The sequence below is a fragment of the Procambarus clarkii genome, chromosome 10, assembly GCF_040958095.1.
Source record: "Procambarus clarkii isolate CNS0578487 chromosome 10, FALCON_Pclarkii_2.0, whole genome shotgun sequence".
NCBI classification, from domain to species: Eukaryota; Metazoa; Arthropoda; class Malacostraca; order Decapoda; family Cambaridae; genus Procambarus; species Procambarus clarkii.
The window spans coordinates 37,849,572-37,868,503 of record NC_091159.1 but is presented as its reverse complement, the minus strand read 5'-3'; the positions used below and the strand labels follow the sequence as shown (position 1 = coordinate 37,868,503).

General features: G+C 37.9%; 1 protein-coding gene across 1 annotated transcript in view; it reads right to left on the bottom strand.

Annotated features, from left to right (window-relative positions):
* Positions 1 to 2,671: 2,671 nt before the first annotated feature.
* Positions 2,672 to 18,932, bottom strand: part of Pdcd4 (Programmed cell death 4) — a 62,205-nt gene continuing 45,944 nt past the window's right edge. Inside the window, exons 3-8 of the mRNA XM_045725799.2 lie at positions 14,437 to 14,656; positions 9,729 to 9,868; positions 9,343 to 9,576; positions 8,408 to 8,539; positions 4,834 to 4,961; positions 2,672 to 4,297 (exon numbers count right to left, since the gene is read on the bottom strand). Of these exons, the coding sequence (XP_045581755.1) occupies positions 4,234 to 4,297; positions 4,834 to 4,961; positions 8,408 to 8,539; positions 9,343 to 9,576; positions 9,729 to 9,868; positions 14,437 to 14,656 (918 nt within the window). The 3' untranslated portion in view covers positions 2,672 to 4,233. The remainder of the gene's footprint in view (positions 4,298 to 4,833; positions 4,962 to 8,407; positions 8,540 to 9,342; positions 9,577 to 9,728; positions 9,869 to 14,436; positions 14,657 to 18,932) is intronic.

Genomic DNA, 18,932 nt, shown 5'->3' with positions numbered 1-18,932 from the left:
AGACCATTAAGAATGTCCAATAGGAAGAGAAAGAGGACAAGTGTTGGTTATGCACTTGTGCTAAGGAAGTGGCAAGCCATTACCTTAAGAGGTAAATTAAGTTATTATCAAAACCTTTGAGTTCTACAGCAAATAGTGACACTAATGATGGATGACCCACAGGTATTTGCCACCCACAAGCATCCATATCAAACACAGCTAGTGACAATGAAGATGACAAACCAGCAAATCCACAAGGGCCGTGACGAGGATTCGAACCTGCGTCCAAGAGCATCACAGATGCTGCCTTAATCGACTGAGCTACGACATGGTAAAAGTTTTCTGTGTGTAATGACAAACCAACCTCCGCCATCGACATATTACCTACTACCCTCGCATCATCACTTACTGCTGCCTCCTCCACCATCTCTTCACTCCTCACAAACAGTCAACTTTGACAAGTAGGTCAACTTCATCATTCAAGGTAACTAATAATCTGTACTTTTATATGATCCCAAAATATTGGCTTTGTTTTGATTTTAGGTGGTCCAGGACTGTATCTTCCCAATTATACCATTGCACCTATTGGAAATCTCATTTCAAACAAGTATTTTACTGTACTTGAATACTGGAGAATACTGGGAGAATGGAGAATAGGGACAATACTGAAATGAATAAAGCAATGTTTAAAACAGAAAACAAAGAGTCGTGCTAAATGGGAATGAATCTAACTGGGGAAATATGCTAAATGGGGTCCCACAGGGGTTCATTTTGGGGCAAACCTTTATTGTCATATACAGTACATCAATGACATAGCTGAGAATATTACAAACCACATCATCAAATTTGCAGATGACACTAAGATCTATGGTAAAATGGGAAGTGAAAGTGATATCAAGATCTTACAGAGATCTGCATGAACTACACAAATGGTCAGATGACTGGCAAATGCTCTTTAATGTCGATAAATGCAAGACCTTGCATGTGGGGTATAACAATCCATGACAGCTACCAAATTAACAGCACTACCTTACAACAGATAGATGAAGAAAAGGACCTCGGTATCAGAATCCATCATTCACTAAAAGTTGCACTAGTGGGAGCGGCAGTGAAAAAAGCGAACCCAACCTTGGGAATAATCAAGCGTACCTTTACCTTCAAGAAAACGAAAGTAGTCATTCAACTGTGTAAGTCTCTGGTGCGCCCCCACCTAGATTATTGCATTCAGGCATGAAGACCTCATCTCCAGAAAGCCATAGCTGCACTGGAGAAGGTGTAACAGCAGCCAACAAAAATCATACCAGAGGTTGGTCATCTCTCGTATCAGGAATGGTTGAGGGGCCACTGGGCTAACAACAGTGCAGACTAGGCATGATAGGGCAGATCTAATATTAACCTTCAAAATACTAAACAATTTATCCAATTAATTTGGACGATGTCGATCCGGACACGTTCTTCAAAAGGTCAGATGTAACACGAACGGGGAGCAACTGGTTCAGGCTCAACAAGCCACAATGTAGGCCAGAAAACAGGAGATGCTTTTTCACCCATAGAGTTGTAAACCCGTGGAATCGCCTTCCCGCCGTAGCCGTAAATGCCAAAACTCTGCTGGGTTTTAAAATACAGATAGAAAAGATCATCCGGGCAAATGGGGGGGACCTTTGACAAGCCACCAGCTTCCTGTCCTTGTCAAGGCCACTAGTATTAATGGCCCTCAGGTAAATTCACAAGCACATTTTCAGAATGGAACCTGTTCATAGTGAAGGGGGGAAGACTGCCTGTATATTTAAATTTTATAAAAATAATGAAAAAGCCTTTACAAAACAAAATACTGTACTATATAAACAAAACTTTCAGAATTTTCATTAACAAAACAGACTATTTAACAAGTTTTAAATAGAAACAAATTACAAAATTAAGAATAGTGCTTGTCACCAATTTCAAGAAATTCAGTGGGTTCTTATTTTTTTTAACCATGTCCCACAAGCATGATATTTGGGTTTAACGTTGATTTTATCAGCCCATCTTCCAGTTTAGGTGATACTGTACTGTCCTTATAGTAACATTGAGGACCCTCATACATATATTGACATAAAATGCAATTAAAAAGTAGAAATTGCTACTATTGAATTTGAACAATCCAGAAATTTGTTGTATTGATATTGCAAAAAAAAAAAAAAAAACTTCATAGCCTTAATACATATCTGAGGCTTAATATAGTACATATATGTACTATACTAGGCTTAGGAATATTTTCAGTTGGTTTTTAGCTTTATTTTTTTTTTTGGGGGGGGGGGGGACTCGTATAGTGAATAATAAAACTGGATTCAATGTTCCCCATGCTATTAAATTTACACGAAAGTTTTTCAAATACTTTTATTTTCATTATCATTGTAACTGGCAGCAGTGCAAGCCAAGGATACGAGGGCACACCTGCTGTACAGGTCTGGCTTCACAGGTCTGTGATATAACTTTCAGCAACGGAAATTTGAGTAACAGTGGCAGGTAACCTCAGTACAGATCAGTGGGGTCTCTTCCCATCCATATGATTTATTTGTTCTGTGGTCTGATCTGCCAACATCTACACTAACATAACATTATCATAAATCTCTTCATCCTCTCTACATTGGAAATGAATGCCAATAAAGTATAAGAACGTTATCTTCCATAATGAAGGCTAAGTAACAAATCCTTTTAAAACATTTTGCAATTTTTATTATGATTTTTCACATTTTTACAATTTTTTTGTACTTTTCTTGTGCAATTATAATCAATTACAATCCCAAGGTAAAAATTATACCTTGTCACAAACAGATGCATACTGAAACTAAACAAAGTCAATACATATATAACAAAATGCATAAATATAGTATATAATTTTGTCCCCCAGTATGTTGAACAAATTATTTTCCCCAAAAAATCTACCTGACCCAATATGTAGGAATTACAAATTACATATAGTCCCCACTATGCATCTATCCTGACAAAGGTGGCATACCAATCCTCTTCCCTGGTCCCAGGCCCCTCTCTAAGGGATGGCCAGAGATTTTAATTTTTTTTGTAAAGTTTTCAAAACTAAAATTAGTCTTGTACTTTCCAACTCTTGCTCAACTTGGCAAGAGTATAAATCTCACGTAGTGAAAAGAAAACTTGCTCTATAACTATGGAACATTTGGGTTTCCTATCCCATAGTTTTTACAATAGAAAAAATAGTATTCACAAGTGAGCAACAAATTCTTTGCTATATGAAACAACAAGTATACGCACGATACACAGGTACAGCTCGGTAGGGAACAATAAAGCTTAGCACACACCAACGTGGTGCTCCACGATGATTAATGTCACTGGTCTAGGTACAATCATGGAAAACAAATCGCTAACCACCGATCTTATATGTCATGTACGGTATTTCTAATTTAAAAAAATGACCACGTTGGCAAGTGTCAGGAGCAGGCTAACCTTATCCATTTCCAAGAGGAAGGCACACTAAGCAGATTACTACCTGGTGCAATGCTTTGCATTCTGTAGTCAATTTTTAGATTCTCCATGTCAGATTTAAAAAGAATTCAAGTCTCCATCACCCAAGATGCTTGCCTTGGCTTACATGAAATAGTGTAGTTCCCGTCTCTGTGCCTTCAACTAGGAAAGTGGCATTAAGCGTAAGGTGTAGGACATAATTAAGCAACGCACTACCTGTCTACAGTACAAGCAGAGTCTCCACCTGTTTACATAATGGATGTTTCAAATTTCAGTAAAATGAAAACGAACTTGTCCAAAATACACAAAATTCAAAATTAGGACACCTTGAATAATGTGTAATACTGTATACTGTACTATCAAAGAATCCACATTAACCAGAGTACTTGCAAACAACATGGAAACTCGGTTCACACAGCAATAGTCTTCATATGCATAGAAGAGACAGATTTTGATATTTCTGTGGCATTCAAGTCTCCTCTTTGTATCTGATGACTCACGCTAGGATACCACATAGGAAATCTCTGCTCAAATCCAAATAAAGAGCAAAATCAATATCATCAAATTAAATAAAACAATCTATACATTTAATGCAATACTATTTGTAATACTTAAATGTAATCCATCCAAAATATTAGAACTTAATTATTCATAATAAAATTTAGGAATGCATTCCAAGGAACAGGAAATCCCACAATACATAATCCAAATTATAAGAAATGTTAAATCTTGCCATTCAGATTCCTTAGTGGCACCACAGGTGTGTGGGCTGACTGATTAGAAGTAGGCATCGTCCTTAATGCGACCACCATCTCCCTCCGACACAAAGCGTTTACGCCCTCTGAAAAATAAATTAAACAAATAAATTTTGTGACATAATATCTGCAGTTAAAATTAACTTTGTTACGAATGTATACCAGCATGATATTAATTGAGACCAATAGAAAAGAATATAATACTGTACAGTATATAAGCTATAGCATGACAAAGCTAAAGGTTTGAGGTGCGAAGAATGAATTGACAAAGCTGAATTTAAAAAAAAAAATTATGATGGAAAACCAACCAGAAAGCATTGAATAAGCACAATAAAACAAGAAACTGCCTGAAGAAAACTAGGTACAGTACCCAAAAGTAACAAGGCAAACAATCCTTGCCTCGATGTGAATATTCCAACTGTAAATAGTAAATTAGTCGGTAAATGATAAATTAAATTGAAAGCAGAAATCAAGATCAGGACAATGGCAAATAAGCTTGGTTCAAGTAACAACACCAAAACTACAGTACTTGGAACAACATTTCAGTTTGTAACAGGGAAATAGGAATTTATTACTTGAAGAGGATACAAGTCTAAACATCAAAGTAAACCCAATTTCTTACCTCACGGGTAACTTCTTCACAACATCATCACTGACAACCTTTGCAGCTTGGCACTTCATGACAAATCTTTCCAATATTGTATATGCTGGAGGTACATCCACACATATTTGTGGCATATCTTCATATACCTGCAATATTAAGATAGCATTAAAAAAACTTGCCAAGTGATTCAATAATACATATAAGTGAAATTTAGTCTTACACACTGTATGCTGCAACACATTTCCTTCAAGAGCACAGTTTTGTGTAGTCTTAATATACTGTAAAATTATACACTAATAGTAACTAAACACTGATCACTCACATCAGGAAGATTATGAGGGATCTGGCTCTACCCAATTAAATCCATTTCAGACCTTTGTGAGACGTACATAATCCTATCAGAGACCAGAAGGCAAAATCTGCCCCTCTCTAAAGAGGCACAAGGTGCAGGGAATTGTAAATCCCCCAAAGAAAAGCCACCAGAAAGGAGGAGAAAGGGAGTCAAAACAGACTACAACAAGGTAAACAAACCATAGAAAATGGGAGAGCAAAGCCCCAAGATTCATGAACTACTCAGCATAAGCAATTTTCACATTAGTTACCCATGTATACCACCAGGAGCCTCCTCAAACCTCTTAACCTTAAACCCTCAGTCACAGAGCCAGGAAAATGGAAAACCAAGACCACTAAATGGGGGACAGGGAGAGTGGGTCCCAAGAAGCCATCAAGGACCCACCAGAAAGACGTGTTTCAGTATATTTAATCCCTGGTTTTCTTGGAGTGTACCAGTATCTTGGTACAGTACTGTCACCACTGAGAAAAAACAAAAGTGGCACACACCAGGGGCAGAAGACAGCCACCAAAGTAACAGCCAGGAAGGGGCGAATCTGCTACAATTTAACCATCTCGTAAAATAATTTGATTACTGTATACTGTATAACCAATAATACAGTGACAAACTAATGTTACTACAATACATTATATAACATTATGATTATGAAAATATCACATTAACTACAAACTTAATTAATCCATATTCTCCATCACCTGGAGATGATTTAAGGTGCCCAATTTATTCAAAAGTCCCTCCAATTCTAGGGGGGGGGGGTGTCATTTGACACTAAAAACCTCGCTCATTCATTTGTCATTTTGGAAAAAATCCTGAATTCCTTTAGTTTCCTTCCTAGAGCCATAGCAAAATAACACACACCACATCTAGCACATCATTCAATGCCACTGATCAAAATTGCAGACACTCTGATGGACCTGATAGATCTTAGTAATGAAGTGGAATACTGTATATAAAAATTATGGTAGTTAACTTGAGTATTATCCCTTGGAATACGAAATATGCTGCTTTAACATCAAGGGGAAGAGAAACTGAGGTACAAGTGTGGGTGGTGATTGATAAAATGCATACTGACAACACACACACGCTTCCAGTTGCCAAACAGAACATATATTGCAACAATATCCAATTCTGCTGAAAATGTAAATGACAAGAAAACAGTCCTATTGGCCCATGCAAGTGAGCTCTTATTTATATCCAATATTAGAATATAGGAATAAATGAAATTGCTGAAGGCCTGTTTGCCCATTCAAGGCCACTCCTATTTATAGTAATTTTGTTACTAGTTGTGACCATATTTTAGTGTTCATGGTGTAAGATAGAAGTATAATTTCATTGGTGGTTAAAAATGGAAAACTTGCTACTAATTGTGACAAAAATAATTATATTGGTATCTGCTGTTTGTAGTATGGCAAGTATAGGTGCTTGTGATGCAAGTATGCCTGCGAGTACCATGCACAATGCATTAGGCTCACATAAATACTGTAATGGTATGTTACGATATCAACACAGTCTATGGAGTAAGGTGTGGTGATATTGGTGCCATCTATGGCCCTGCACTCCAACTCCAAGGTATTATGTGAGACAAAGGCAACACCATTTATTGACAGAGGTGTGGCGTCTGTGAAAGGCTCCTGTTTCATACCTCAGTTAGGAGGTGAGGTCGATGATGATGACCTCTGGTGAGTGAAGTAACGATATCAACGCCATCTAGATTGTGCATCCAATTCATTTCACAGTTCCCGGTGAAAGGCTGCCATCCTATGTTCTCCCTGAATACTTTCTGTCTGGCTAATAACTTATGTCTACAGAGGCGATGTAGAGTCTATTGCACTGTGGAAAGCAGTTCACCTATGGCAGTCCAGAACTCCTGACTTGTTCCCGTGAGAGAACAAGTGGCTGCCGTCGGTAGTAAGCAGTGTGTTGGCTGTTGTACTTAGGCAGTGTTGTGTGGACCCACGTACCCGAGATTTGGTCAAGAGGAGTTACAAAACAACAGTAGTGGCCGTCTGCTGAAAAGTGCTGCTAGTGATTGTGTATTAAGGGCGCCTGACAGCTAGGTGGACAGCGCTTTGGATTCGTAGTCCTGAGGTCCCGGGTTCGATCCCTAGTGGAGGCGGAGACAAATGGGCAAAATGTTTCTTTCACCCTGATGCCCCTGTTACCTAGCAGTAAATAGGTACCTGGGAGTTAGACAGCTGCTACAGGCTGCTTCCTTGAGGGGGGGGGGGGGTAACAAAAAGGACGCCTGGTTGAGGCCCGAGCTGCGGGACGCTAAGCCCCAAAATCATCTCAAGATAATCTCAAGATAGTGTGTTGCTAAAGACTTCTGCCAGGGTGTTAGAGACCCCTGAAAGTGATTATTTGTGACCCCTGTCAGCATATTGCTGAAGTCCTCTGCCAGTGTGTTTCTGGAGCAGATGTGGGGTATTGGGACATCGTGACGATTAGTGTATGGACTGGCCCACATTGAAGAAGGTGAACTCGCTGGTGATTACCATTGAGCGTGGTTGACGTATACTTGAAGATAGTGAACTCACCAGGATTTGAAGAACACTGCAGGTATATCGAGTGTCCTGGGGTGAAAGCGACACTGTGTACATAAGTGTAGTTATACTTCGATAGCTAATATATTGGTGAAGGTGTAATTGTGTCTTGTTCCCCCCCCCCCCCTTTTATTCCTTGCACTATTTCTTGCTATCGCCAATTCTTGAGAACTTACCATTGATTTGGAGTGGGATCATAGAAGAAGAGGCTCTAAGGCACACTACACAGAAAGAACCCAGTTACTGGCTCTAACAGGCTGTAACATGGTATGAATAAATAGAGGGTGTGCTTATTTTTATACATGTATCTGTGAATGTGTATATTTCCAAAGTTTTAAATAATGAATATTCCTATACAGATATATCAATATAATATGTGAGCATGAAAGAATTAAATAAGTCAAGTGAGTAACAATGAAAATCAATCGAGTGAATTATTGCTGTTGCAGCACTTTACCTCGTCACTCACAGCTCTGACACCGGAGCACCCACCTCACCACACACCTACCAAATCCACACAACTTCACTGGGCCACTACAGCTAAACCAAAAGAGAAAGGGAAGGGAGGATGGAGGAGGCAGGAAGGACAGGAAGGATGGAGGAGGAAGGAAGAGACGGAAGGGAGGATGGAAGAGGAAGCAAAGGAAGGGAGGATGGAGATGCAGATGAAAACAAAGGTGACTACATATTAACATACCCTGAAAAAGCCAGCCTTCATCTGGTTTGGCGTGATGATGATAGCACTGTGGAGTGATCCTAATAAATCACACATCAGTCTTAAGGTACGATCATCCATCTTTTCTAATGTCATTACTACAGCTTCGTACACCTGTAAAAGCAAGCAATGACATAAAATAAATAATTACACTTTCATCACCATTTCCCACAAACACTAAAATTGAACAAATACAAATTTAAAAAACTAAAATTTATGCAATTCTAAATACTGTACACATGATAATGACCAGTGGTGAATTACATAGGTAAGACATGTAAAACACACAACCACTAATGCATCACTTTAACAATCCTCTGTACATTGAATTGCCCCTCAATATACAGGGTCATAAATCCCCATATAGGATTTAACGATCTACATGGGACTTTATCCAGGTCGTTAAATCCGGGGCTCCGTTAAATTCAGAGGCATTCAAATGTAGGTAACTTTTTAGTTGTATTCGGGAGGGCAATAGGATGAATGGATATTGATCCTCTGTATATTGTGTTGCCCCTCATTTATAATTGTGATAATTTGTGGTTACACAACTGAAAAGTTTACATTAATATTTTTTAATTGAGTATTGGATAACGCATCACACACAAATTGTTTCCAATGTACTTATCAAGGAAACAAAATTGAATTCAGAAACTGTACCCTTATAACATTTTTATAAAATAAGTTTTCAGTAATTTTCTTTCTATTGTATATTTTACATTTTATTACATGACATAAATGACATCTATACTTTTCAATATATGATGTCTGAAAATTTTAATGAACAGAACAATTTATCTTTAAAATAGCTAGGTCTTAATTTATATTTCATCTGTATGCCTAAGCTTCCATTATTACATCCTGCGAAAGGATGCCACAAGAACCCTTGCAACTTATATATAGAAATAAAAAATTACCAATTCATGATGAAAATGAGGAACCTCCAGTTCCAGAAGGCATCTAGTAGCCTCGGCAACATCTGAAGAAGAAAGGTATTCCTCCAGTAAGAGTACCATCTTCTTCACCAGGTACTTAACGGGTCGGGTTCCCCCTCCCACACCCCAAACGTTATCCAACCTCACCAGGCCATGACGCATGGACAGCAAGCTATCTGATCTTGCCAATGTTACAACTGCATGCTCACAATCCACCTGTTTGACAAATAAAATCGTGAGCCCTATACACACAGTACTACGCAGCATTGTCCAGAATGTCAAAATAACAGCATTACATTTTAAATGAGAAGGTACAAAAAGTAATCCAAGTTGGAAGGCAACAAGTTACTATATACAGTAGCACTTACTTTGCCTTTATAACTTTGAAGGAACTTTGGGGGTATGCAGTCATCTGCAATGGATCTAGCAATAAAATTGCCAAGGATGGTAGGAGCGTCTGGAGTGTCCAGCACAAGGTCACTCAGGTTCTTTATAAGCATATCGTAACCTGGAAAATATCATTCTATAAGTGTCAATTCAAATATGAATATTGTTTATGAGCTACCAGTGCTTAGAATTAAACAAGACAAGCCACAATTAGCAAATGCCCTTTCAAATTTCCATAAATTAGCAAATTAGTCCAGTCATGTCTATCACATGGTGCAGGAGTTGACAATACAGTATTTAGATATGCAATTATTTTTTTATTACCAGAAGTAAAGTAATTAAAGAGTTTAACATGCAATATCTCTTCTGTATTTAGAACTGAATGGAATGTTTAAATTACAGAGATAATAGATTTGTTAAAATCCAGCATTGAATGTAATTAAATGTCTCTGTCTGGTAGGTCCCATAGTGGGGTCCCCAAGGGAAGCCCCCACAGAAAACTTAGCACTGTATCACCACTGACAGCTTGTTTCTCAAACATAAGTTGCAAATTATATGAATACTGTAACAGAATTCATATTCCAGTAAAGAAAATTGACTATGCAGTTTATGTTTGCACAGTACAGTATATGCAGACAATTTCTAATAAATGAACATATCTGATGTAGCACTTTTCAATCTACAAGCATTAATCTGTTCCGCAACTACAAGTTCAGTGACAAGTATTGTACAGTGTTGAAGTATTTATCTAGAACTACCACTTGGGCTGGACGACAGAGCCACGAACCTGCTGCATTGTCGATTTAATAGATGTGATATGCAGCACTGTTATGCCCTATATGCAAGGTCTTGCATTTATCAGTATTGAAAAAAATTTGCTTCTTCCAATCACTTACAGATCTCTCTTTAAAAAGAATAAGGCCTCAATATCACTTTTGCTTCCTACTTTACCATAGATCTTAGTGTCATCTACAAATTTGATGATGTGGTTTGCAATAATCTTAATTCATAATCATATTCATGATTACCATTGTAATCATTGCTATCACCTTATATCATGGTTGTTAAATTGAACACATTATTTTGCTGCATTATACCTGGAAATAATTTTCAAGTTATGTTACAATATACCTGTTGATAACCCTCAAATTTTACTTTAATGTACCTACTAATCTTTACCAAATTTTCTTACAATGTACCCGTAAACTTATTTTTTTTTTTAATTTTGCTAGAATTTACCTATTTAAAATTATCTGTTAGATTAAGAACCTGCCCGAAATGCTATGCATGCTAGTGGCTGAACAAGGATGTAAAAACATCAATGCTATGTACTCTCATAAACCCAATACCTTCTTGCATATAAATGAATAAATAAATAGATATCAAATAATATACATGAAAAATACTAGAATGCCAGGTTCCAAATCTACACTGTAAAATAACAACATACTTGAGTGAACAATATGGAAGAAAATACAGAATAAAACCAGGGAAGAGCAAGGGTGCCATAGGTACAATCGGAGAACGCTGTATAAACGTCAGAGGTCCACGGTTGTTCAACATACTCCCAGAGAGAGTAAAAAATATTGTCGGAACAAACGTAGACATCTTCAAGAGAAAACTAGATAGTTTTCTTCAAGAAGTGCTGGACCAACCGGGATGTGGTGGATATCTGGGCCTGCGGGCCACTCCAAGCAACAGCCTGTTGGACCAAGCTTTCACAAGTCAAAAGCCTGGCCTTGGGCTAGGCTTGGGGAGTAGAAGAACTCCCAAAATCCTCATCCAGGTACAATCCAGGTACATGACAACAAGGGTTGGCCCAAAGATGAAACCTTCCAGCACTCCACTCATTTTTCTGGTCAGATTTATTTTCCATTTAGAATGACCCTTTGCTTCCTTTGTTTTAACCATTCTTGTATTGTATAATTTATTTCATGTGCTGGCAATTTCTTTACCAGTCTCATGTGGTACCTTTTGAAAACCTTTAAGAGAAATCCATGTATTATACCTACTGAGAGTTCTTTATCTATATAGATGGTTACCATTTCCAAAAATGTTAGCAGGTAAATAAGGCAGGATTTATATTGACAAAACAATGTGTTGATTTTACTACATTGTGCACTGAGAGGGTGAATAATTCCCTCGGGATTCTCTCCATGAGCTTGCAAATATATAGGCCGATTGGTTGGTAGTTTTCTCCTGAGCTCTCTCTATTTTTTTTTTGTTAAAGAGGCTGGTGACATTTGCATACTTCTAATCTAGGGGCTTTCTCATGTTCCAGAGATTTTCTAAATAGTAGTTTCAGTGGCAGTATTTAGTTTCACCTGGAGCTTTAGAGTCCTTTAATTTGTCAATGCTTTTCCCGACTTTCGCTCATTATGGGGATATTCCTCAATTTATTCTTCCTCTGCTTCAAACATTTGTGTTGGTACAGTATTGGAATGTTATTGTTCACACAATCTCTCATGTAGGCAGGCAGTGTATTTATAACGGTTGCAACTATACACAGTATACACTGTATTCATAACCTTTATAACCAATATTCAATTAAGAAACTGTTACTGGGATCTGAATACAAACCAGATGTCAAAAGTGAGAGCAGGGAAAAGTAGGGAGAAGTCAGTAAGAGAGTGGAGAGAAACAGGCAAGAGCTTTAGGCAGTGTTGGCACATCGCATTGTAGCAATGAATTATCAAGTTACGAAATTCTTGAAGAGAAACCTTGCAAATTCTAATATAAATGTGCCTTCCCTTGTTCTGTATTATAATCTACTGTATATTGCTCAAGTGTTTTAGGTGTACAATACAGTATATATACATATAATAGTTTGAATGTCTATTTACTATCTAAAGTACTCCCTACTTTTATTTTCCAGTGATTGTCATGTCTGGAGTTTATATTCAAATATACAGTAGTAATGATAACTAAGCAGTAGTAAGTAGTAGTAGTACAGTAGTAATGACACCATTTCCATGCTTATACAGTGGAATCTCAACTTACAAATTTTTTTGAGTCACGACCCCAGTTTCGTCGGTAAATTCAACTCTACTTACAACCTTTGCCTCTACTTGTGACTGTTAATACAGGTATGGGTCGACGGAGCACATGGTTCCTGGTGGCACGAGCAACCGCGCTTCAGTTAACAGACAACCCGCTTAGTAACGATCACGCTTGAATTCTTTGTAAAGAATCTTTTTTTTCTGCTTTTTTTGCTTTCTAAACATAAAAGTAATTATTATCTACCACACCATGGGTTCTTCAACAATTAAGAAGTTGTGTGCAGTATGGGAAGTAATGCAAAGTTTTATTGAAACGACTCGCCCAAATCAAGCTGTAGTAGGCTGTTGCCTTAACCTTTTCAATGACACTATGATGCCTCACTACAGACAAATGTTCAAATGTAGGGAAAAAAGTCTCTATGGAAAGGTTTTTAGTGAGAAAAACAAGCAGCGTGCCACAACCAGGTCCTAGTGTTATACAGGCAAAACATAGGAGAGAGAGAGAGTACCCCAGAGAAATCATCACTGCCTGATGTTATAATGGAAGGGGACTCCCCTTCCAAACAGTAACACCTCTCCTACTCCCCCCCCCCCTTCTCACCATCTTCCATACGCCAACAAGAGTCATCAATAAAGGTAAGATATAACTTGTACATACAGTACTATATTAAAAAATATGTGTGTGTATTATGTACGAAATGTATTTAGAAGTTAATATTTTTGGGAGAATGGAACCGATTAATTCAATTTACATTATTTCTTATGGAAAAATTTGTTTTTAGTTTCGAATTTTCGAATCAAGCCCCGTCTCTGGGAATGGATTAAATTCATAAGTGGAGGGGCCACTGTAGTACAGTAGTCTTTTTTTTTAAATTAAAAATACCTACTCTCTTGTTGTAAATGCATGTCAACAAATTTATACTAGTCTCTGAAGAAGCAAAGTGACTAATGAAGGAAAATATGTTCAGTAACACAGATTAAGGTTGACGACTAACGAGTAATTCAGAAATTATATACCAGGTACTGTACAGGCAATATATTACAACAATTTTGATAAGGAGTAAAGTGAGCAGGTGACTGCAATGACAGCCTGTCCTTGTCTAGTCTCAATTACCCTCGATACTTTGTGTAGTAAAGATGTCTCCCATTTTTTTTCTCTTCCAGTGAAGCGAGGTTTAATTCCTTTTGGCCTTTGCTCATAATTAATACCTCTTGGCTCCAGGACTAGTCTGGTGGCATACCTCTGAACTGATGCATATGTAAAATATGTAGCATCTACTGTATTATGAGTTTTCCACTATCCAGTGAGAAGAAAAATCAAATCTCATAAACTGGCTCTGGGAATACTTTCCATGTCCTTTGTTCCCTAAGGATATTACTAAACTCCAGTGAGTAAAATTTGGTCAACACTTCAATCTGATAAATTCTTTTAAAACTTTTTTCAGATACTGTACTGCATTTCAAAGAATAATATTACAACAAATATTGAGTCCTTGCAGAGGAATGAATCTGTTTAGCTCACTACAGTACTGTAATTCAAGGTATTGGTTCAGGCTCATGAAACAACAGTAAAACTATGAAACGACTTACTAAAGTATCATTCATTATAAGAGTATAAATAATGTCTAGATCTATAGTGTATAATTGAAAAAATAGGACACTAGTATTGGGATAGTGGATGGTTTGATACCTTTGGTATAGTGAGGCTCATAAAGCAGGTGACCATAAAGGTCAGCCAGGAGAACACTGGTCATCTCCCTGTGAGAAGGTTTATGGTCCATAGCCAGTTCAATAGCCGTCACCACTACAAGGTGGGCACGCGTCGACACCTGTAATTCCTCGAAGGAAAGGTACGTCTCATGTGTGTCTCCATGATCAAAATATTCAGCCACTAGGGACGATATTTGTTTCTGGAATGGAAAAATTATTACAGAAATCAGAAAATGTATTATTGTTACTCAAGCATTATACTAGAAATGTGCTCAGTGTTGATGGGTAGATTTGACTGTCAGGCAGAGTGATGACAGCACCCCAGTGCTTCAAAATTGCCCTTCATTCATATCATCAGTACACTAGGAGTAATACCGGGCCCTACTACTGTACTGTACACTATAAATGTTCAAGACAAATTTTGAGAATAAGTAATGCAAAATTATTTAATACATATTTATGTACACTACCAGAAACCACAACCTAATTGGTCAGGTCAACATAAAGAAGGTTGTACCTTAGACAATTGTAATGGTAACAAGGACCACCTAAAAGCAAACCAAGGATGAAGATACACACTTCATTGTACTGTATATTGATATTAATGAGAAGGGGAGAGAGCTAGAGGACAGCAACACCTAGTAACACTACCAACAGTTTACCCTAACCTCAGTGGCTTAGCATGCTTCTAGCGAGCCATATTAACTCAGCTTTAAACAGTACTGGTCCATTTGAAAAAATTATTGTTATTTGGAGGGAGCACTACTTTTGCAGAAACTGAATAAAGGCTGTTTACTTATGGTGGTTTTGACAATACTGTATATCAATGCCAAGCTTCAGAGCACCATTGTAAGTATTTACAGTACAAGGATGGCATTGATATGGGTAGGCCTACTTGGATTTGAACAAAGCAATTGAGAACTAAAGCAACAATAGAAATGGATATGATAGAAAATTATAGATATGAAGTGGAAGGGAAGAGAGAAAGAGCGAACATGACTTAAGTTATTGATATGTACTGTGCAGCAGGTACCATCAAGGAATACACAGGAGAACTAACATGCAACATAATAAATAAGAGCAATATTGCATGCGAGGCCAGACAAGTGAGCAACCCTTCTTCACTAATCCCCTTACCTCTTTACCTCACTCAACCTTCCTTCTGCACCCAAATAGCTTGAGCTAGTGTGAACTCTCTGTAGACTTTTAAGCTCATGTAGCAAAATGGTGTCTGTAAATAAATTTTCTATCCAGTATGGTGTGTCTAACATAGCATCACTGTCTGCACTTTGTTTTATTACAGTTCATTTGAGGAAACAAGAGGTATGGTCACATCCTAAAAGAGTAATAAGGCTTTTCATTAACTGATGAAAGGTTTGCAGATAAGTCGAGTACAAGAATCTGCGTGCATTATTGTAGCTCAGAATGTTGAGCAAAGATGTTTAGTATTGTTCATGAACAGGAAACAGAGACAAAATTTACTTGTAGTAAATACAGACCATTTCAAACTTTGGAAAAACTTCAGAACAGTAACAAGGTCAGGTTTCTCAAAATTTTAAACACAGTGATAACCAAACCACACATCAGAAAGTGAAGAAATGATGACATTTCAGTATATCCTGACCATCATCAAGTCATGTAACACGGCTTTAAAATATAGTAATAATAATACCAGCATAGTGACGCAGTTGAAAGAGTCTTCAGTGTTGAACAAAGACTTGGTGATAAAGAGCAACAGGAGAGATTGTTGTTAACAATGATACTTGCATTTATATGATCTTTTATGCTTAAATATCCTTTGTCCATTCATCACACATTTATGTTCTACTGTATACTATAGATTCATAAACAAGCACCACCACACTTTAACTGTCATCCACAGCAACAACCCACCGCCTCATAAGACCAGGTGTGCAATGATCCTTACATGTTGTCATTTACAGTACCGTACAAACAACTACGTTCACTTCCTCCTTACTGCATGCATCCAGACTTAATCCTTATCACATCCAGTACAGTATGATGTTCACACTATCACCACTATCTCACTCACTCCCCATATTCACCCATCTTCTCTACAGCCTGCCTCCCCCCCCCTCCTCCTCTTCCTAAAATTCACTTTTCACACATACACTTCACCAGTCTACCATCATTCATTTGTTTAACACCCCAAATATCTCAATACTGTACTCTCTCTCTACAGTCTTGAAGATTAAAAACTGATGCATTACACATCTTCACATTTCTATTCTTTACTTTATTCCCACACCTCACAGGCTTCTTAAACTGTTCATTTCTATGCCTAAATTTTAACTGTTCACATCCATACCACCCCACTGCCTCCCGTTTGCACACAAGGGTCAAAACAAACAACACAATCCTCCGGCTGCATATATTCCTATCCTGTACTGTACTGTATAGTAATGTGATGAATTTTACTACCCATACGAAAAATTTTCTTTACGAGGGAGAAAGCATGTCTGTAGAGAAGGTTGTTAATTATACAATTACATACCAGTTGTGAAAAGATGTAAAAGGCAAAGAGTGTTGGAAAAGACTGCAAATCTCCAAACGATAAATGCCACTTGGAAGAGGGGGCTGCATTAGGGTCAAACCATTAAAAAACAAAAAACAAACTGGAGTTGGTACAGAGATTGAACCATCAGGATGGGAATGTAGAGATATTATTGTTCAGATCACAAGCCGAGTTTCTAGCATCTGAGAAGTTACTGTCCTTTGGATGCGAATGCTGGATGGCGGGATGACGGAAAATGTTAGAATAGTGTAACTGGAAAAGTTACACTGTTCTAACAAAAACAGAAATTATTAACTGTTGAATTACATGTGTAACTGTGCAGTTTTGAATATAGAAATAATTTATTTACTTTATGATGCATTTGTACTTAAATGCACCATAAAGTCTTACTTCAAGTTTCATTTCCAAAGTATGTAGCTTATAATGTACAGTATAGTGTGCTATTTGTGTTTAATGGCTTTCTGAAATAGTATGCAATTTGGTTTAGAACATTACTGTGATACCTAACCTTTTTCTGGGTCACAGACCCCTTGGGAACCAGTTAAATGCTAGACTCCCTTCTTAGAAGAATGCACATAAACACACACACATACATTTACACACACAATATTAAATCAAGAGGAAGGAACTTTATAAAAAAATAAAAAAATCAAGAGTTGAATGTAATAAAATGCCCTTTTCTGGATGGCCTCGGTAGCTCCTCAGTGCATTAGCTTAGGCACAATAGAACCATCCACAAAACTACCAGGCCTCTAGATTTGTACAGACCTACTGATCAACACTTGAATCTGGTCTTCTCTTAGAAGCGAGGGGAGTTTAGGAGATCCAAGATCAGCCCGAAATGGAATACAACAGCATAGAATGTACAGGTGAAGGAAAACTATAAGACTTGTCATGATTTTAGAGAGAAAAGATGGAAACAAAGTAAGAGGCAATCTGACCAATGTCAGATTGCCATGTGGAAATGCCAAAGTGCACCACCAGATACAGCTTAGGTCACCCAGGGGTCAATCCTGTCTGCCTCCTCACTCACATGAGACCAGGCGGGACCTAGGCGGGACCAAAGAGCCAAAGCTCAACCCCCGCAAGCACAATTAGGTGAGTACATGCTGCTCCAAAGACAGACCTAATCTCCACAGGAAATATAATGGGCAAAGGACACGTAAGAAGTACTATCGAGGGCCTCCCCTGGAAAAGGACATTTTATTATATTCAACACTTGAATTTTAGCCATATGACGCACGCATACTCCCAGTGCCGCCTTGGAGAGGAAATCATCATTGGATTGAAATAAACAGATTAATAAAGGAACAGAGACAGATGAGTTAACCTGAGGGATGAGAAGGCTGGAAGCCAAGGGCTCGGAGACAGTGGTGCCCAAAAGCCCCACAGGCCTGACGAGGATGAAGAACATCCAACATCTGGTTAAATGAGTAAGCAGCCAACATCTGGTTAGACAGAGAAACCTTGAGCTTGAATATTAGCAGTAGACATATTAGTAAAGATGGTAATAATAGCAACATACTTATGTGCAATGTGTATGTGAGTATACACAAGGCTGACTGAACTGAACCACTTGACATAACCTGAAAACTTGTCCTTGGAACAAAAAAAAAAAAAACAAGGAATTAGGATTGACAAAGACCCACAGCTTGGGAAGCATGAGTAGCATGCAAATAACACTGAGCATCAGCAACAGGGGCACAAAACACTATGCACCTCCAGCTGGACAAACCAAATGTCCAACAGGGGATCCCAAAGAAATGTTATTGGCCTAAAAAGAACAAAGAAGACAGGAGAAGGGAGAGACAAAGTTACTGGAAGAAAGGAACAAAACACTGTCTTGGTGCAAAGACATGAACTTTGTAAATGTGATTATTATAAGCCAGTTCCAACAAAAAGCCACCTTGAAAAATGACTGCTCAGCTGAGAGGGACAAG